This window comes from Haliaeetus leucocephalus, unplaced genomic scaffold (assembly GCF_000737465.1).
Source record: "Haliaeetus leucocephalus isolate CR32 unplaced genomic scaffold, Haliaeetus_leucocephalus-4.0 Scaffold932, whole genome shotgun sequence".
Lineage (NCBI taxonomy): Eukaryota > Metazoa > Chordata > Aves > Accipitriformes > Accipitridae > Haliaeetus > Haliaeetus leucocephalus.
In genome coordinates, this window is record NW_010973368.1 from 10,528,027 (window position 1) to 10,550,177 (window position 22,151).

Consider the following 22,151-nt stretch of genomic DNA (forward strand, 5'->3'; position numbering starts at 1 on the left):
AAATGAGGGTGGGCGGGGTGGGGGGGGGGGGGGGGGGGGAAGTAGAGTGGTTGTTAGGGAACCAAATGGCTTTTTGGAAAGTGCAGAAATACATATTGGGAACATGAGTTACTATCAACAAGTGAACAAGTGCTGCTGGAAACAAATTTAACCGTAGTCATCAAGGATTTGAATGGCTGATGTTTTTTTCTGCATTATAAATTTATCCTTATGATGCATGCATAATGCAGTCTCATATCTAAAAAACAAAAATAGCTTAATGCACACAAGATGTTTTTTGAGAATTGCCAGTTGATGGTTATAGCAGTAGAGTTCAGTACAAGTTGGCAAAACTGTCCAAGAACTAGAGCTAATACACAGGCAAGGTAAGTATCATGTTATACTGTGCTAGCAGTGTCCACATTAGTTTAAGCCTTCCTCAGGCATATTTGTAGAAGCTGCTGTCATTACAGCGACATGCCTTTCATGAATTAAATCCATTTGTAATGTTTTAGTAGAAACCAATGCTTTTGGCAAAGTTTTTCCTTTTATGCAGCTTTAGGAGTCAGCATTTCTAGAAGATGGTTCTGAATATCTTCAAATGAGATTTAATTTAGCATCCATAACTTGAGATAACTTGCTCTAAGGCTGTGTTTCAGTCTAATGATGCACTGCAGCAGATTTCTAAGTGATAGGATCTGACCCTTGGGATCTCCATTTGTCAAAAATCATTTATTTCAAAGGTGTCGTTAACCCTTAGAGATGAGAATTTTGTCTAATGGGCCATCCTTTGTCATCAAAGTCTATGGAAGTTTTGTAACTATGCAGTAAAAAAGGAGCCTTCAGCAGGAATTGAAGTAGTTACTCAGAGTAAATTAATTTCTATACATACAGCAGATCAAAACAACAAAAGTTACTCACACAAACCTGGCCAAGATCTTGATCTCACTGAGTAGTTATAGGGCAAGTTCAGAGTTGCAGAAAGGATGCTGACAATCTTGGGATGCGTCAGTCATTTTTGTTTGTTCAAGGCCTCTCTTCTTTAAACCTATAACTGCTGCAGGCTTAGGCTCTCAGCCTAGGAAGAATAATATATAGTGAAGCTTTGCTGTAACTCAAGATCATATTCTGGTGACAGGTAGGTTGCTGTACCTGTCTGACTCAGCAGATTAGTCTCTTAGAGAATTAACCACCTGATAAGATAGGTTGGAGTCTGGCTTCTCAAACATATCAAAGTAGTAGATTAGCTTAGTATGTGGAACTGCATCATCAGTTGGCCCCACCATTATAGTAGCCTGTCTGTGGCTGTCTTCACTCCCTTAGTTGTACTGGCACTGGTGCTCAGTGGATTCTTTGTGGTTTAAACCCGCTCAGACTGGCCAAAACCAAATTGCACAAGTTTTCAAAGAGTTTTTCCATGCACCAGCTCAACATGATCAGGTGAGTTCTGATGCAAGGAAGAATTAGGAAGAAGCAAGTTCAAGGTGGCAGAGAGCACGGAGGTGAGTGTAGGATCACATTGAGATAACCTTCTTTTGGCCTGGTTTTGGAACCAGTGCCTGTGGAAAAGGCTTATCATTGAGGTTTTGGATGAAAATGGGTGTAAATGGCTAGGACCTGACTGAGGAAAATGTGTTGTGCGCTATAAATGGTAGAGCCAAGTCCCCAGATATTTCCCTTTTTGTCACACTGGTTACTTTACAGTAGCCACTGTTGGGGGAGTAGAAGGCTTTACTTTGTCATATCAAAGGAACATCTCAAAACTCTCAGTGGCCAAAAGCAGACACATATGGAAAAGTATAATGGTCAGGCATGTATGTAGTAGTTTATCCCTGAAGATTTCTTGACTTGGAGGCTATAGCCTCTTCTGTGAGCATCTCTTGTCTTCTCTTAAATGCCTATAAGCTCCTAGCATTCACACCTGCTCTGGCTGAGTTCCACAACTTAATGTCACATGAAGCACAGTGTTCTGAAAATTAGTTTCATTTGATGTTTCATCTTGCATTGAAAGATGAAATAACCATGTGATCTCTATTCACCTTTTCCATACTCCTCTTTCTATACACCTGTATCTGTTTCTAGGCTGAAGAGTCCTTAGCCTGCTCAGTTGCTCCTAGGGTGGAGATTGTTTGATTGTTCTTCATTTTTTCTCTCTTTTTTTTTTCTTCTGTATCATTTGAGGTGGAAGGGTAGTGAGTGGAGGGACAAAGGTGCATGTGAGATGCAAGTATAAATCTGAAGAAACAGATCCAGATATAAGTCTGTGACACAGTGATGTTCTCAAGGTTCTCCTCAGTTACTGAGTCTGTTTGGCCTGCTGTATTTTTTTTACAAAATGGTATGTAATAGGTTAGCCTCTGATTCTCATTCACTTGTTGAAAGACAAAGTTGTTTGTCCAGAATTGACAGAAATGTGTACATATGAGAAGCACAATTCTAATATATCATACTTCATGATAAAGTTCAGTTTGCTTTTGTTGAGTAGTGTAATTAAAACATATGCAACGCAAAGATGCTTTGTGTAAGTACAATGCTTTCTCTGCAGCCCTCTCAGCTCTTACTTGTCCTACATAAATTACAGAAAGCAAGCAAATATGTGCTTCTATACATGTGGCTGGACTAAAATCTAAAGTGTGCATGAGATAATCTTATGTTTGAGTTTCAGAACTCTCAGAATGCAACTTAATTCAACCTCATCTAAAACTTGCAAGAATGTAACATTTAATACATATTAGTTTCCTCCCAGTTTCCTAAATATTGATACTTGTTTTTTCTGGTTGCCAGTCTTCAAATTAAGTCACCTGTCAGTAGTCACATGATATGGTGTATATGGGAGCAAAATGGGGAGAGAGACTGCAGCTGTCTTTCCTTTCCTCACTGGGAAGTGCCTGTGGAGTCACCTGATAATGAGGAGGTAGTCAGAGAGACAAATATTAATACTTGCCTTATGTACATGCTGTCATCTGATACTCAAGTTGCAATGCTTAGCTCGTGAATCTCTTATGTATATGCCCTGTAGTTAACTGTATAAAAAGTCGTCCTTTGATAACTTAGTCTGGTTGTCAAGACCATTGTTTGTTCAATGTGGTTTTAACATATGTGGCAGAATGGTCTTAGGTGAAGATAATGGAGAACTAGGAATCGACTAACATTTAGAAACTGAATTTTCTAAAGTTTGTTTGCAATTAAAAATATACAGAATACAAGCTAGATGAAGTGCTTTGAAACATAACTGAGCATTCCTGGGCCTTGAGACTCGGCACACTCTAGCTACTGGAATGCCAATTTAATACTGCCAATTTCTGATAGTTCTGTTTCTTCAGATTGTTTCATGCAGTTTGATCACAAAGTTAATGACACTTTATTCTGGTAGAAGTTAAGACTTGGAATCATAGAATTGTTTAGGTTGGAAAAGACCTTGAAGATCATAGAGTCCAACTGTTAAAACATTCTTGGCAGCGGTGGGATTCGAACCCACGCCCCCGAAGAGACTGGAGCCTTAATCCAGCGCCTTAGACCGCTCGGCCACACTACCCTGGTGCACTCACATAGCACACATATAATATTCCTAATCTTAAAAACTCCATTAGCTCTGTGGTTTGGGCTTTCTATTTTCTGCTGAATACAAATTTGGAAGTGGATTGTTCCTCACTTGCCAGCTGTTGACTGCCAGGTTTTGTCTGTTTTTTAAAATGCTTCCAGAAGTTATGCTTTGGGGTTGGGTCTTGGCCTGGTGTGCTAATGCAGACTCTCAGAAATATGTTGAATGGTTGTTCTCAACAGAGCAGCAGCTGTCATCATTTGCAATTTTAGTGTTTAGGGAAAAATCAGCTGATGCTGACATTAGATCACAAGCTTCTCTTGATTAAAAAATAATGTTTATACAAAAGATAGTGTCCTCTGTTTGAACTGCATTTCCCTTTCTATCTCCATTTTTTTTCTCACCTCCTACACCTTCACTCTCGCTCATGTTCAGCTTGCTCTTTCAGCTGCTGGGGATTCCTTTCTAGAGACTGAAATAAGTTAATCTTTAACATGTAAAACATGTTGAGAGAAACATCACCTAACAATACGGACTTCTGGGAAGCATGTTGCAGTAATTATTTTGTTTGAAAAATCCTGAAAGTGTCTAATGGAAAGCTTTTTAACTAAATAGTTCCTCCTCACAGCTTCCGTGTCTCATAAGGTTGTAAGATAAATGGAGCTTGACCTGTAAAATGGTATAAAAGTTTGTGGAATACTTAAATCTTCTAACAGGTCTGTTGAAGAATGTGGTACTAGCCAGTCAGCTTTTAGAAATAGAAACTCAGAGAAATATAGTAGTTGCTATTAAACTGAGAACTTACCCATGATTGCCTACCTAGTACTACCAGATGCTACAATTATATCTAGATAATCACAGACAACTAACAATAGTATTTCAGATTCTGAAACGCTGTTTGGTGAATACTCACTGGTAATGAGTAAAATGCTGTCTTACAGTTAGTTGCCTGTGGGGATGGGTGTATGAGCTGAATCTGGATTAGAGAGCAGCCAGCCATTATGTGTGTGTCATCAGAACTGAACTGCTTAAATTTTTGCTGAGTTCAAACAGTTGAACCAAGCACCTTCAATCATAGCTTAACTTAGACCAGAACTAAAAGTAGGTTAAGCTCTTGACTGTAATATTAACTTCCAATGTAATGTAGTAACACTTTCTTCTTTGATTTATCTAGTTTCAGATGAAGTCTTCTATCCTGTTTGAAATAGTGGGGGTGGGGAAATAAATACAATGTAGGTAAACTGAGATTTTATATGTGGATTTTAGGATGTTAATTAAACCTTGCTTTTACTGTTCACAGAACTGCTACAAGGTTTTCAAACTCCAGTGGTAAAGACACCCTGAGGCATGTTTTCCAAGCCAAGGTACTTTGGCTTTAGATACCTGAATTTGTCACTGTGGGCTTCTTACAAAAAAATGTTCTGACACAGTTGAGTAAAGCCCTGGTTTGAATAAATATGCCTCAATGTTGAGTAAGGATTTCATTGTGTATTCTTCTGGCCAGAGGAGCATGGTCACTGTCAAGTTTGTGTGCATCCTTAATTCTTAACTGCCTATACTAGTGAGTTTTTAAATAGTTTTGCTGAAGAGCAAGCCTTTTTCTGTTTACTGGCATGGGAAAGGATAGTCCCATAATCATCCAGTGGAATAATCAGCTGTTTCCTGTAGGAGTTACTTCACTCGTATCAAAATACTGTAGTGATATCAGTGTTAATTCCTACTTAAGTAGGGATGGCAACTCTTACCTCTGTCTTATGTGATGGGTTTTTTTATAGTCTCCAGTCTGCCTTGTTTGGGGTAAAAAAAGGTTGGAAAGCAGAATTTTAAAAGCTGTTCTACTTCCTTCTCCCATTCTTCTTCCTAATGCCTACTTTTACACTGTATGATGGTAAGGCACTAATAGAACCCACAATAGTATTTAAAAAAATAGGCTTTCCCAACTGAGAAATGTATCTCTTAACATTTCAAAATGTATTGCTGTGAACAGTAGTCAAAGAACAAAATAGAGCTGCAGAGGGAAAAATTCTGAAAGAATAGAATATGGCTGAGGAAAATTTAAAAGACAGGCAGAATTTTTTTAGGCACAATCCTGCTGGTTTGTTTTTTGGAAACAGCAATGAGAACTGTCAATGTTCAGGAAATGCTCAAAACAGACAAAATGTATGACATTTCAGTTTCTGTGTGATCTGTGTGAAGACAGACATGAGAGTTACTTTTAAAAGCATGTGAATCTTCTCAGAGAGCTTTATTAAAGGATGTATTCTATAACCCAGACCCTTACTCCAGGATGTTAAGAGGAAAACTAAGTATCTTTTCCTAGATTAGCATTTCCTGAATGGAAGATCTCTACAGGTTAAATTCTGACAGACAAAACAATTTGGGAATCAACTGATGGAGTCCAGTGGGCTTGGAGGACAGTATCAGAGAAGACATAAGACTCAAAGGAGAGGAAAATATAACTGGTGGCTACTGAGGAAGAATGAAGAGGAAAGCAAAGGCGTAGAACAAGAGAAGGAAGCAAAATGCCTGAAAAGAAACACACTGAAGTAATAACAGGGAACAGAGGGTAGAAGAAATGAAGCAGAAATGGAAACATTACTGGGTTGAAAAAAAGATGGCTAACAGGAAAGAAAATGAGATTAAAAATGTCCCACAAGTGGTGCATTTTATGTTTTGTGAAAAGCACCCACTGCTATGAACTTCAGCGTGGAATACATGTGGCATAGCTCTTGATATTTGAATTAACTGAGATTACTATGTATATATGTAGAGGCCTAAGTAAGTGGTGTTCTACACTATGTGCTTTGATAGCAATGGTTATACAAATTTCAAACTTGGATGGTGCCAGGCAACAACTGTACAACTTTGGTGTTCATCATGGACCTTGTTTGTTTGTTTCTCCTGTTCTTTCATTTAAAAGGCAGTGGCTTTTAGCTAGTCTTTGAAATAATACACAGTGTTTCTTAGGTCATAACTTGTAGTTTCCTGTTACTTTGGGTCATGAGACAAAAGAAGCATCTATATGCTAAAGGAGTTTCTTGAACTGACTTGCTAGAACTGCTGTAATACAGCTTGACACTGTCTTTGCCAGCTCTCCCTTTTCTCTGTTACTATGCTTCTTGAATATCAAAGAAAAAGGTGTAAGGCTGCTTTGTATCCCATGCTCTGTGGTCATATGAATGTTGCTTTCTCCAGCTTACAATGCTACCATTTGATGAAGTAAAACTTCAGTAAAGAAGAACTTAGTATTGCAAAAGTACTGTATATAGATGGGACTATCAATTCAGCCAACATGATGTTTGAATAAAATGGGATTATTCAGTGGTAATAAAGAAGCTTGCTTGTACTATTATAAAACAGTACTCCAGTAAAACTTGGACAGATGGATCCTACAGCTTGGATAATGCATAAGTTAATATTCAGACATGAGCTGGCAATATGTGCTTGCAGCCCAGCAAGCCAGCTGTATCCTGGGCTGCATAAAAAGTATGGCCAACAGGTCAAAGAAAGTGATTCTGCCCCTCTGCTCCGCTCTAGTGAGAGCCCACCTGGAGTACTGTGTCCAGCTCTGGAGTCCTCAGCACAGGAAAGATGTGGACCTGTTGGAGCAGGTCCAGAGGATGGCCACAAAAATGATCAGAGTGATGGAACACCTTATCTATGAGGAAAGGCTGGGAGAGTTGGGTTTGTTCAGCCTGGAGAAGACAGGGCTCCAGGGAGACCTTATTGCAGCCTTTCACTACTTAAAAGGGGGCTTATAAGAAAGATGGAGACAGACTTTTTAGCAGGGCCTGTAGCAATAGGACAAGGAATAACTGGTTTAAACTAAAAGAGGGTAGATTCAGACTAGATACAGGGAAGACTTTTTTTTTACAATGAGGGTAGTGAAACACTGGCACAGGTTGCCCAAAGAGGTGGTAGATGCCCCATACCTGCAAACATTCAAGGCCGGGCTGGATGGGGCTCAGCAGCCTCATCTAGTTGAAGATGTCCATGCTCATGGCAGGGATGTAGGACTAGATGACCTTTAAATGTCCCTTCCAACTCAAAGTATTATATGATTTCAGAAAGAAAAATACAGTTGTCCAGTAATGTCTTCAGAAATTAATAATAAAAGCTTGATAGCCTTTAAACTTTTAGCCTGTTCTAATCAAATTGTACTTGACTGACAATAGGCTATTGGAAATCTCAGTATTAGAAATTTGCTTTGGTATAACTCATTACAGTTGATGAATGGGATCCAATTTCTCTGGAGACATGGCTAAGCAGTATCATCTGCCAAAGTTACCTGAATCGCTTTAAATCTATCTGCCATTGTATTGCGTTATAGGAGTTTTTTCTGTAGTCCTTAATCTTGTTTGAAATCCACTGTCGTTCTAATATGAGTGTAGTCTTTGAAACTTTTATGCAAGAAGTTTCAAATCTTCATTAAATTATTTTAGTGTACATGGATAGCGTTACCCAAGATATCTGAAAAGTATAGTTTGTAGACTTGTTTCTGTATCACAAGTTGAATTTTAATTCAGTTCATGAAACACATTGAACATCTAACTAATATGGTCAGAATGAAGCTAAACAGCAAAGAGAAAAATTTTAAAGCTTTTCCCTTTAGTTGAATATTAAACACTAGAGGTGTTAGTATTTTGTTTAATTATTAAAAATTTGGTTCCAATATCTGTAAGTATTTATGTAAAAGAAGCGCCATCTCATTGTATTGAGATGTGCTGCCCATATGGTACTAGCAAAGACCTTAGGCAATTTGGATAGAATTGCTCACACAAGCAAGGCCACAAGTGTGTTTACCTAGTGAACATGGAAATAGATTGGTATATGTGTAAGGGACTGAGAAGGTAGAGTATATCCAATGTGGACCCACCTGTGGGGCCAAGCCAATGAATGCAAAAGAAGAAGAGCCTGAAAATAGGCTGAAGCTGAGCTCTTAAGACAGAGAAGGTGCATTAGGAAATATCTAATCTCAGTAATGGAGGCAAAACATTTTGTTTATTAAAATAACTCTATTGAGAAAGAATGTATTGTGGATTAGGTTTGGTTTTTTCCCCTAAAACTGATAAGTCTTTTTTCTGTATGTTTTCCTTTCTTCATAGGGATTTGACAAAGGTTACTTTCATGTGAGAGGGAAGGTGCTTTCAGAAAGTAATGATTCAGCGATATATTTTCCTGTACCTTATGACCTGCCACCAGAACAGTATGGAAGCAAAGGTAAGGTGTGACTTCAGAAGAAAAGTAGGTGTGTTATATATGGAGCAAACTAATTTGAGTAACTCTGAGTCATTTGAACACTGCTATGTTCCAAAGCTTTATTTTAATATTTTTGTGGTATGACTGCATTTGAGATGATGCCAGTCCCACATTCTGCTTGCAATTTCAAAGAAAGCAACTATAGTCCTTTGGTTCTAACTTTTTCTTTATTGTTGTTTACGTTTTGGATCAACAACCTAAATATTATTTTTTCATTCCTCTTCCAATATATTTGTATGCATGAGGAAAATAGATATTCTTTATGGAATCAAAATGTTTTTCTGTAGAACTAATGGGGGAAGGAGCCTTGAAAGAGGAATGTTTGGAAGAGAGCAGGTGTGAGGAAAACACAAGCCTCTGGAAGTGGGGTGTGAAATAAATACTATAGAGCAAATGTGAAAGAATTGCTGTAAATCAGTAGAAAGAAGAGTTGCTTTTGGTCCATTCTATATTTCATAGTTTCAGATGTCATTTTCTTGAAGATCTGTGTTGTAATCCTCCTTGGAGTGGGTATATTTCATAACACTTGAAGAGATTCACAAAATCTCAATCTTCTCGGTTTATGAGACTCTCTCTAGAACATGCAAATCAGGAAAGCGATAAGTAAGTGCTGCTATGAGGTGATGATGGCTTGAAAACCTAAAAATACATTGAAGATAATGATGTTGATGTGCACCTGCAACATTTGGGAATAGTAAATTTTTATATTTTTGCTCTTAAAAACTAATGCAAAAAGATTGAAACTAACTTTTTTTTGAGAAGTCATGATTTAAAAAAGACATCATCTACAGCAGAGCTTGAAATAATAGAGAGTAAGAAAGGGTTCAGGAAAGATAGTGTTTATAGCCACTCAAATCTTTCGTAGATTTTTGAACTAACAAATTATGTGGGGAGAAAGACTGTTTAAAAGCTAAGAAGTAAATAGACTTATAGAGTATTATATAGTAAATAACAGTAAAGATGCATCATTTGGGGGTGACTGAAGTACCCCAGCAGGATCAGAGCCTGTAAGCATGATGCTTCCTGTAGTTGAAGTAAGAATGCTTCGGCAGCATCCTCTTGATCAGGTGGCCTCTTTGGTTTGTTGGCTTGACCTCTGATTTTTCACCCATAAGCTCTCAACCTGTTCATCACTGTTTTTCAAACACAGCTCTGTGCAGTCAATCCAATTTTTTTTTTTTTTTTTACATAGTGGGCCAACTCCCCCACACCTTTTCTTCCTTGCCTGTCCCTTCTGAACAGTTTATAGCCTTTGACTGCAGTGCTCCAGTCATGTGATTCATCCCACCACGTTTCAGTGATAACAATTAGATCACAGCTTTCTAGCTGCACAGTGGCTTCCAACTCCTATTTGTTATCCATACTGTGTGCATTTGTGTGGAGGCACTTCAGCTGTGCTGTTGACCATTTCACCTTTTTAGAGAAACAAGCCCTAGTTCCTTTGCACATTTCACAGGTGTTGCCCTGTTGGTTCCTAATGCATCAGCAGCCCCTGGCTCTTCTGTGTTGCTCAAAACTCCATCCCCTTCTGTCACTGAGTCTAGATTAAAGCCCTACTTACATGTCTGGCCAGCTTGTTGGCAAAGAGGCTTGCCAACTTGGTCAGGTGAATCCCATCAGCTCCCAAAAAAACTGGCTTCTCACAGGTAGATCCATGATTATAGAAGCTAAAACCTTGAGTATGGCATCAGCTATACAGCTAGGCTGTACAGTTCATCTGTTCAATATGATACGTGTTATTTCTGTAACTTGCAAAGATGATTTTTCTGCTTTAAAAGCTTACTACTTACCTAAAAGAATTCTTAAATGGTATTTCGGTTTTGCTAGAGAAAAATTACTGGCTCAATATAGAAATGATAATACAATCTATTATAGTGGCTTATTTAGTACAAAACATGCTACCCGTTTACGTACTGTTAATGTTGTTTCAGGAAGTGGTGGCAGGGGTTATGCCTGGTTTACTAGCTAACTAAAGGGGAAGAATATACTACAACCAGCTGTTGTGCTCTGGGACATGTATGCACTGTCTTCTTGTTAACTAATGCTCAAACTGATGTTTTCTGGAAGGTTTTTCTAAAGGGTCATACTTAAATTCTTGGAAATTTTAAAATAAAGATTAAAAATTAGCATCTGTGTGTATTCTTAAATATGTTATATATACTGTCTTCCTCGTGCAAAAATGTAGTTGTATAATTAATATTATTCTTGCTTTAATTCCTCCATTTAACCTACTGTGTCAGTGAGTTTTATGCATATTTCAACTAAATGTAAAAATTTTTTCCAAGTAACTTGTTTCACTTTTTGCATGGAAAGCTTACTTCTGTAGAGAACTCATTTGTCTGTACTTCAGCTTTTGGGTCTCAGCTTTCTCCCATGATATGAACAGATGTCAGAATTCAAGTTGTCTAGGCTTTGGCAATGGAAGCAAAGTCAGCTGCCTGTGCCTTTTCACATCTCTTTCCTGAATATTCTGTTTCAGTGCCTTAGTGTCCTGGTGGAAAAGATGTTTAAAGAATTCCCATGTTATGTGATGGACTCATAAAATAATCTGTCCTTAACAATACAGTTATCAATTCCCAAAGTCTCTGGAGTGATATAAACAGATGTATTTTAATAAAGTCTTGATAAGCAGAAATGCAAGTAATTAGCCTTTCCCTAAAGAAACCATATTGACTGATCCCTATAATTGAAGGAGAAAAGGCTCTGGGGGATTTTCCATGAACTCAGATTCTTTAACCATGGAAAAACAAAGTACATATCACTTTCATATAATCAGAAAACTCCTATCAGGAGCAGGAGGGAGGAGAAGCAGGTGCAATAGTGAACAGATAGATGGTCAGGAGCAGGGCCATAGATTTGCCATTTAAAGTTCTAAGTAGAAGATGGGTATATCAAAATGCATTGTTTTTTTCTGTACTTGTACAAATTCAAATCTTGGATCAGACATACTCTAATGTTAGAGAATTATATTATATAATGTAACAAAGTGAAAGAAAAACAGTTCCTTAGTTCGTGGAAATAATTTAATTGCAGAAATTATTTGTCATCTTGTCACAATGGCTTTCTGTCATATTAATTGGTGTTTATCAGATTGGACTGGACTTCCAGCATGAAAATTGTTATAGTGGAGTAAATGCATCTTGAAAAGCAATAAAACACATCTCAGGACATACAATGATAAACTCGTCCGTAAATGATGTAAATAATCTGTCTGATTTCAGCCATAATAATTCATGAGGTTGATCCACAGTCCTTTTTAGTCCATATGTTCAATAATAATGAAATAATTTGGTCCCTGTCCTACTTTTCTCTCACCCCATATAACAGAGAGAAAAAAAAAAAAAGGACTTGTCCACCTTTGCCTGGTTTGCCTCATTAGTCAATGGGTTTCATTCTAAAACTCAAGTTTAGGCAAAACAGGAAAAGAGGATCTCTTGGAGAAACAATGATGATTTTCTTCTTCTTCTGAAGATTTCTAAAGAGTATAAATTGAGGTCATTGTGAGACAGATAACTTCCTGGTTTTGCACTGTTTTTCTCTCCCAGAGGGATGGATTATCCTTCACTGAAACATAATCATAGGCTAAGCTATAGTTACTGAAGGATGCATTTATGTGCTTTAAGATGTCACTGGTAGGGCAATTATGATACATCATCTCTGTGACATATAACGTATTTAAAATTTTCCCATTGCTCTCATTTAGTTTTCAGCTGTATTTCAAACTTGCTCAGAGCCACATTTTACAATACATGGACAGGTAAACTCCATCTGCTTATGCCAACCATAGTAATTTGATCTTCCTGAAGGGAACAAAGAACAAAATTTAACTGGGTCTCAAACCATAGCTGGTAGCAGCATAGTCACTTCAAGTTGAGATGAGGAGTTTGTAACATTTCTTCTGTGAGAGAAATCATAGCAGAAATATTTTCATGTCAAGTAGCTCATTTTAACTACATAGGATGATTTAAAAAAAAGAACAAAAAAACCCCCAAAAAAAGAAAGAAACAAACAAAAAGCCACCAACAAATGACACTATAATGCTTGAAAAAAATATTTGTGGACCTAAAAATTGTCAGAAAGTAATGATTATGTGATCAATTAGCTCAATGAATCAGTGAATTACATGTGTTGTAAACAAATACAACAAATACTGTTGTATTATAGTAAGCTTCAGTATTTTGGGCTACTACATCTGTTTTTTTTCCTAGTGAGTTGCATTTAACTTTCTAGTTACATTTAAGTGGGATTAGATTTCTGCTTAATTGGCTCTGTTTTCTGCTTTTTTAGGGAGTCCTCGGCAGGTGAAACATCTGAAACATTTCTCTGCATTATTATTATTCTGCCAGATTTCAGATTTATTAATCTCACGCACTAGTTACAGAATTCTCTTACAGCGCCACTGAAAAGGGAATGACTTAAAATATATATTTATCGGCAGTTCTTTGAGCTGTGACTGGGTTACAAGGCAGGAATTTATATAAGCTTTTTCTGAGCTCTTAGTTCAGAATGCTTTGGAACTGCTCAAACCCTCTGGAAGAGAACCCCGTAAAGTAGGGGGGCAAGTAATTTCTGATAAACAAGTTATTTCTCATTCAGTTTTCTCCTCAATGTATGTATTTAAATCAAGGAAAGCAACTGGCTGTTCAATTGACTAGTAGTATAGAGAAAATATATGTGTATACAAGAAAATTAGACAGGTTCCAGCTCAGTTCAGATTAATCTAAAGTTAGAGTGAAACTACATCTTATTCTCTATATATGCCAATTATATGAATTACATTAGTCTTTGGTTATTTTGCTCTTTGTTGAAGACTTCTTTCCTGAGCCATTCTAACAATTTGTAAAAATGTATTAAAATGTATTTCAGTATTTTCCGGCAGGAAAATCTATTTTACCTTGGTAACTGGGGGCTAAAGCTGTCAAATCTCATGCTATGAGAGGCTGGAAGAGTGGTGGGCAGATGAGATGGAAATTTGCTTTAATGTAAGTTGAAGCATTGTTGAGAAATGTACAGTCCGCTTAACAATTCATTAGTTCTCTAGCTGAAGTTTTCAACATCTGACAGCTGTGATTTCATTTTCTTAATGATACACAAAAGTATCTGTAACATGTCTCACAGGAACAGCGCTCTCCATTGTGAAAGGGCCCTGCTGTTCAATATGCCATTGCTACGCTAACGTGGAAGAGCAAATTGACCTTTTTCTTGTAACTTCAGATATTCAGTACTTTATATTTTGTCTCGCATTCAATAAGTGGGAATTGGGAGTATGGTGAAATTACATTTGGTAAATATTTGTAGTGATTTCAGGAAACTAGTAACACTCCATCTCACTTATTACGCATAAACTGCTGTTGTGTTGGATAAAAACAAGAAAAACTTCATGGCATATTTGCCTCCAGCTCTGGTAGGTTTAGATATTTGTGCTTATCCTATTATTTAAAAAGTGGGGATAATTTTCATTTATCCTGCCTTCTACTAGTGACAGATTGCCTAAAAGAAGAGATCAGTGTTTTGTCCAGCTAAGCTAGAGAAATCCTTTACTACTCTGAGGTCCCTTACAAGGACCTGCTGTATCCTCAGGACGTCAGATAAGTTCTGGGAAAATGTCACTGTATGTGGCCTCTACCTTTCTCCCACCTTTGTTTTTTTGTCCGAAGTTCTAGAATTCTCCAGTTTCTCTGTCAAGTGATTAAAACACTTTTGAAGAAATTAAGAAAGAAGACTTCTGGGCAAGTCATTCACATTTTTCAATAGACTTTTTTCTAATTAATATTGCATAGATACATGGAACCTGTGTACTTTCTAGAGTTTGAAAGAACTTGACTGGCAGCATCCTATATGAATTTTTGGAGAACTTTGGGTCCTCTCAGTATGCTTAATATGGTACAAACTCTAAGAGAATACCCTTTCTTCTGAGAAGATGACAGCTAGAAGCTAGTCCTGTTTCTAGTGATACTAATACATTGAATAGAAAATATTTCACTTATTTAACACTCAGAGCAATGGTAAATGTAAACCTGAGTATGTTTAGAAGTTTAGTTTTTCAATTTTTTCAAGCAGCAAGTATACATTGTCATTGTAGTTCATATACCAGGGCAGGTGGTGTGGAGCAGGTGTTGGAACCAATCTTAGTCTGTGTTGGCATCCATTTCCTTCCTAGGTGGAACCAAAAGCATTATTATTGACTAAACCTGCAATTTGAGATTGAAGCTCTCTTAAGACAACTTGACATCAGATGCTTCCTCAGATGGCCTCCCAGAGTCCAATTGTAACATCCGAGTATATGGCAAAACCTGGTTTTCTTCAAGCTTTTTATAACGACTGTGAAAAATTTAACACTTTGTACAAGAGGAAGCTTGAGTTACAGAGTCACCATTTAGTTTGACCACTTCTATGTATTGTTTTGATGGGGTTACAGACTTGAAGACCAGAAGGAGCTACTAGATTCATCTGATTTTGCCACATTACTAGCCAATTTCTTTGAGCTCAAAGCTTGTGTTTGGTTAAGAGAGATCTTCCAAAATATGCTTCAGATCATTAGTTGAGAGCATCATCATGAGACAGCAAATTCACCAGACGGTCAATATTTTGTTTCAATAGTTGGTCAACCCAAGAATTTAAAAAAGCACTTTATATTTGTTATTCTTTTCAGGATAGAAGTATGATGCCCACCCTAGCTGTTGAACTTATATTTGATTTGATCCATCTTGTGCAGAGTGCAAGATTTGTAGTTGAAGTCTGAGGAAATGTAACTATGTCATCCTAACAGATCAGAGTTAAGGTTGCACAGACTTAGACATTTTTCCTTTAGACTATTGCTTCCCAGCTGCTTTAAATTACCAGCACAAACCAGTTTTATTATGCATGATATACATAGCTTGCATCTTTCTCTTGCTGCAGGAAATAACACACACAGTTTACATCTGGCAGTTTTAAAATAAAGATTAAGATCATTCCTACTCTGAAATGACAAAGGGCCTCATTAATTTTTAGCAGATAACATTTGGTGTGTGCAACGTATGTTATTAACTCTTTGCAAATTGCTGCTTTGAGCAATTGCAGTTGTTCACCTCCAATAGTCAGCTGAGCAGCAGCAGGCCATTTGTAGGCAGCAGATGCATCTTCAGGGCAAAACATTTTAAGAATTTAAAAAAAATAAAATTACCTGGTAGCTGATAGTGCTACTTAGTAAGTGCTACTTATCTTGATAGATAAACTATATAGATACAACAAGCTCCTGAACTCCTCTGTTGTTAAGCAACAGATTCAGGCTGTCATAACAAAAAAAAGACTATGACAAAGCTGAATGTATTGGTGGTACTAAGATAAAAGAAACCCGTAGACCAGTAATATAATTTGAGAGTTCCTTGGAAGAAAAAGAGAAAATGATCCAGTCTGGTATGTGGGAAACATGCACACAACAGCCAATCTTACTTAGCAAGATATCTTCATAAATAAAATTTCTTTATGCCTTTGATAATATTCAGATCTTTATTTCCCTCTAGAATCTTTCAGATGAGTATTGCTATTTTGTTGTATAAAATTATCTTCTTATGAGCTCCATTGTCACATCTCAGTTGCAATATTGCTATTATCTCTCTTACCAATACAAGTTGACCTGATTCTCTCTTGAAAGTACAGCAATTCATTTAGAGTGCTTGAGGACTGATACCCCTATCACTTTTGATTCACCCTATTGAGAAGTTTCTTACAACAGACTTACATTACACAAAGGGGTACAGCCCCCGGGCGGGGGGGGTGGTGGGGGGAGGTGGTTTGTACCTTTGCATGGGAAGAGGTACAAGCTGCTTGCTGTAGTCAGGGAATGTCACTGAATTTGTGATTTAAATATTACACAGTTTACTGACTGGTGAAATAATCTGCTGTATGGGAGGAACTTGAAACTTTATATATTAAGTACATCAAGGGGGTTTTTTAGAACAACTTGGGAAAGGCCTCAGAAAAGTGCAAGGGACTTTTTTTTTTTTTCTCATCACATCAGCACTTTGAGAAACAAAGCAAATCCTGTTTTTAAACTGCAGTACTGGCTTTGTTTTCTTTTTCTTTTTTTTCCCCAATGAGTGTTCATTGTCCTGGCCTTCAGGAATTATTACCTTGTTTGTGAATATTGTTATAGATCCCACATCTATACCCTGTCTGCCTTTCCCCCTTCTTGAGATCTTTCGGGTATGATTTTTGCATTGAGAGGAACAATATGAGTTCTGTTTTAAATGCCATGCTCATCCAAAGGAAGGGGAGAAAAGAGCCTGAAATGTAGTGTGCGCCTTCTGCCAATACTGAAAGGAAGAACTTTCCAGCATCATGCAGCAGGGAGTAAGTTTGCCATGTTAGAATGTATGTGTAGAATGACTTGAAGAACTCCAGTTATTTGTGAGTAACCTTTCTATATATGTGAACACTTAATACTTTAAAGCTACATTTTTCAATTGGAAGGCTCATGAAATATTGTGAAAGATGATGTAAGAATCTAGTCTCTGTGTTTAGAAATCAACCAGGAATAGCTCTCATCCAGATCACTCACAGTGAAAAAGACACTTGTATTTTAAACTGTAGGAAGAGGATCACAAAGATGCTTTAATTGTATTTTATACTTTACTGTTCAATTGCATGTTCCTGTAATTCACAGACTTTTCTGGTTTTGTCTATACATACCATACTACCATCTGTCAGTGATAAAAGTGATAAATAATTTTAAATTGGATCTGACATTTTAAAAACAACCAAATTATAATTTGTTTCAGCAATAGTTTTACACATGGCTTATTAAAATAGAATCAGGTGTTTTATAAAACCAACAGCATCCCATTAATAGAACAAAGTTCCAAGTACATTCATAGCTACCTTAAGAAAATTTTATTAAAATAGCCACAATAAAAAAGAACTAAATTAGATATTGAAGTATCTCAGAGCACTTTAAGGAGTGACTGAAGTTATTTCTGTACATCTAAGTCTTCCTCTGCCTGTATGTTTTGCTGAATTAAGAGTAACCGCAGATGGTAGCAAAGATGGATAGGTCCAAGCTGCATAATGTACTCCAGGTGACAGATTCCAGTGCTTGAGTGGAACTGGATTTTTTCTGATGTCATCGATAGTGGTCAGTGATCAAATCTGGGTGTATGCTTGAAATCCTCGATGCTTTTTCCAACATTTGCTTTATTCTGTACCTATTCTTATAACTATTAACATTTACGCTGCGGTAAGGTATTCACCTAAAACACAAAAGGTACACATGGCTCTCAAGCAGGAGACTGATAAATAAGCTTAGGGAAATAATGATGCTACTTTTTTTTTTTTTTTTAAGAGATCACTCAAAGTTTCAATATCCTGCAGTTGACCCAGAAATCTAGAGGTGTTCTTTGGCAGTGCACTGTGAGTTAAGTGCTATAGTTTATTCCAGTTTCCGATGCCTTTTATTTTTTTGTGCTTGGAAATCACCTATCCACTGTACCCAAAAGACAGCCAACTACTTCTTCCACCTAGAAGATATATCATGATTTTAAATCAGGGGAAGACATGGATGTTTGCTTTTATTGTCCTCTTACAATAACATTATGTGAAAGATGGCATTTGTTGCACAGGCTGTTCTTTCTCTGGTGATCACATTTCTGTGGCTTGTAACATCCCAGCAGTCTTCATAAACTCTAAACATAGTGTCTTTTTTCAAGTGAGGCAGATTCAACAGACACTTTTGTAAAACATTTGCAAAGCTGGGATATGTTTCACTGTAACGTATGGATCTACAGTACTAGAACTAAACGCACTCTAGTAGCAAGTCATAATGAGTACTTAGCAGGAATCCTCTCCCTGCCCCATGTTTAATTGGCCTGGTACTTGTCACAGTGTGCTGTTTTGTGATTTATATGTCCCTTTATTACTGCTTCTGTCACTTTCTTACTCTTCTTGCTACAGTAATTCTCACTTCATATATTGTGAGAGCTGGCATTGGATCCTGTAAACTTAAAATTGGACAACAATAATCATAATTAATAGCTTCTGTAAAATTTCAATTGAAAACCATGTAGCAAATCTTCTTTAGCAAGTATATATAGTATAACATGTAGATGAGTTGCTTGTTTTTGATAAATGAACTACTCCATCATCCTCAGTACAATTCAGCTTAACCTATGCGTTGTACAGGTTAATGTCACTGTCTTCCTTCAGGGCTCATTTTGTAGATGGAGAAAAGAAGCAGGCTAGATTTATATAAACTTCTTATTTGAGAAGAATCACTGAAAGCATTGAAGGAGTTTTCTCTGTATTTCAGTAGGAGTAGCCCGAGAGAAGTAGAATAATAGCTCGGCTTCACAGACCAGCTGCTTTTCTGCATCATGTATGTGGTACAAGGAGGAGCCTAGAGCAGGTTGCAGAACTAGCAGTTGGCTCCTTCTGTGTTGCCTTTTCTCCTTCCCAAGAGTGGGAATAGTTTCTGTATTCTGAGAAGGAGGGAGGGAACTGTCTGCTGCAAACCTGTTGCTCATCTAAAGATGTAATATTTGAAAAAGTGAGGCGTGAACTCGAACATTTCAGAGTTCAGGCAGCGTCATTCGTAGATACTGAATTCTTACTGTCCATGTGGAAAATACTAATGTGTTACAGCACTTATTTATATAAATAATTCCATTGGGTTAAGAGATACACAGCACAAAAGTTGCTGCGTTTGGGCCAAACCAAATTTGGCTGCATTACTGTTCTTGTTTACTGTCTGAAATAAATTCTTTTACAGCTGGTGGGGAGTATGTTGGGTTATGATAATTATATTTAAAATAATATTTGGGGGGAAGCAAAGCCTTTTGAAAACTCGAAATCTTACCCTTTCAAAAAATAGGTGAATAAAAATTTTCAGCATACTGAAGTTGCACATGGGATTATGTGAAAATCAGTGGAAATTTTGACCTTCTTCCTCCAAAGGGAGGGGAGGAAGAGCATCAAAATTTTACATTTAATAACTGAAAGTCATGAGCGTGTTTTTGGGTTTGGTTTACAGATCAACCGTGGATTTGGAATATTCCTTACACTAACGCACCTGATACACATGGAAATATGTGGGTTCCATCATGAATGTTTCCAGTATTCTGTGACGTTTCACTTACTGACACTGAGCCTGCCGCTCTACTTGCAAGACTGCTTATTTCTGTTTTTTAAGCTATAATGTCTGCTATAATGGCTAATTTGTAATTGAAAGAAACATTCAAATGTTGATAACGGGGAGATTTTTGGAGAATCTATAACCATATCATTACAAATGAACTGGCATTTTTAAATACCTTTTTATATGCCTTATCCTCACTGTGGTTCCTAATACGCTTTTCAAGATTAAAACAAGTGTAGACTGTCCTCAGAGGTTCTCTCTGCATTTTTAGCTGTAATGAGTTTAAAATTTACTGTTCTGTGAGACTGTCAGTTGGCCCCAAGTAGCTGGAATAAAAGTTATTGTTTGTAAAATTTAAATAAAAATAAAGTCAATCTTGTTTATATATCCTTTGTTCCATCTTCTTCTAAGTGTGTACATTTCAAATTGGATTGAAACTTTGCTTTGCAATTATCACTTCTAATGAAAGCTCTAATATTTGCTGTGTTGGCTTCTTGCAGTATTTGGCTCCTGGTCAGTTATTTCCTAAGCCCCGGGGGGGGGGGGGCGGTGTTCCCCCCTTTCAGAAACCCAAGCACTGTCCAAAACACTAAATTGAAGTGGGTGGGCTTTGGTGCTGAAGAGTTGTTTTAAGTAGTGCTGTGGGATGTATGAACAACTGGTCCTGCAGCCTGGAAATCTTGTGCGCTAGTGTGGTACTTCATTCAGAATTCCTTCTGGATCCCAAATAATCTGACTGGGTAGCTGTTCCGGTGCTACCTCATTCATTTTGCAGTGTCATTCCCCAAGATGGTTTGGAGTGCACTGGGGAGTGCACTACTTCCTAATGTTTATCTAATGTCTATCTCTGTTTCATTCAAAAATTACTATAAAAAAGGTGTGTGGTTAGGAAATCATATGGCATCTGGCTAGCAAGGAGTTTTCTTTTGTTTTCGTACACTGTCGCCAACCAATCCATAGAGAAACTCCATGAAGTACTGCTTCTTTTCCATCTTTCATATCCTCTCTGCACCTCTCTGGTGTGGTTATCAGATGGTCTTTCAAATCAAAAAGGTTATGGCTTTGAGTTATTGTTGGGGAAATTATTGTACGGTCTCTTATTCAAAGGGTAAATGGAGCTAGACAGTGGAATAGCCTTGCCTATAACACAGAGGAATTTTACACTCACTCTTCACAGCAGTACCAGGAACTTAGGTGTTCTTTTCTTAGCTTGTGTTGGCAATTTAGAGACCCAGTACTCATTACAGTTGCTTTATCTGGTTTTGAGAACTTTGTAAATAATGTGAGCTAAGTACGGGTCAGAGTGCTGCTGGCATGTCCATGGAACAGATAGGAAGGTTGCTTTCTGCTTTCACCTTCCCTTGATTCTGTATGGAGAATCTGTACTGTTTATGCTACATGCAGAAACTGATGCTGTCCCTGATGAGCCTGAAAAGACAGGGATCAGGGAAAATAACACGAAAATGGAGCGGTGTGCTCTAAAAACGGAAATAACAGCTTCATAGCCATTGTTAACTTTCTTTTTAACAGAGTATATAATTTTAATTATTTTCATTCTGTGAGAATTAGAGAAGTTCTAAGTAGGAAGATGTCTTCATATGAGGAAAGCTTTAAGAGTTCTGGAAGGTCAGCTAACAATTAATGGACATTTATCCTTAATTTGTGAAGAATGTGATTTATTCATGCTACATATATGAGTATTTCTACTTTGTCGTAGAGTGATTTGACAAGCTCTGAGGCATTCCTGGTTAAATGCCAGCTGGAATTTTTTGGTTTCCAGGAACTTAGCGTGATTTAACTTACACTCTCCAGGGCTCAGACTAATGCATTGTCAGAAGATCCTTCCAAAGTCCCTCGGTGGGAACAAATAAACCAAGTGATCAGTTCTGCTAGGAAAAACTCAGCAAATCTTTCCAACACAGAGCTGTCACCCAAAGCAACTTGGACTGTGGTATAAGCATGGAAGTGAGGCACTGCTGGGTGGCAGAGGTGGAGGGAAGAGTGAAGGCTGGGGGTTTGGTTTGCTGGACAGTATGTGGTGTGAGGCGAACTAATGGTTCAAGTAAAGGTTGAGTTTGGTTGTAACAGATATGCATGTAGTTCTGTTTTAACTGTTCAAACAATGCTCTTCCAGAAAGGCAAGGAAAACTTGTTTTGAATAAACTGTCCAAAGATAACTAAAACTCCAGAGTACCAACAGTCTTTAACAGTCAGTCCTATGCAACCCAAACACAGCTGGGCTTCATGACATATTGGAGATGG

The 22,151-nt window shown here is 37.5% G+C and overlaps 1 protein-coding gene and 1 non-coding gene across 2 annotated transcripts in view; one reads left to right on the forward strand and one right to left on the reverse strand.

Annotated features, from left to right (window-relative positions):
* The window catches only part of TDP1 (tyrosyl-DNA phosphodiesterase 1), a 49,112-nt gene extending 29,165 nt beyond the window's left edge, over positions 1-19,947 (forward strand). Inside the window, exons 14-15 of the mRNA XM_010583818.1 lie at positions 8,626-8,740; positions 19,785-19,947. Of these exons, the coding sequence (XP_010582120.1) occupies positions 8,626-8,740; positions 19,785-19,858 (189 nt within the window). The 3' untranslated portion in view covers positions 19,859-19,947. The remainder of the gene's footprint in view (positions 1-8,625; positions 8,741-19,784) is intronic.
* On the reverse strand, positions 3,433-3,514 carry TRNAL-AAG. Its single transcript has one exon. It is a non-coding gene; the product is annotated as a tRNA-Leu (tRNA).
* Positions 19,948-22,151: the final 2,204 nt, after the last annotated feature.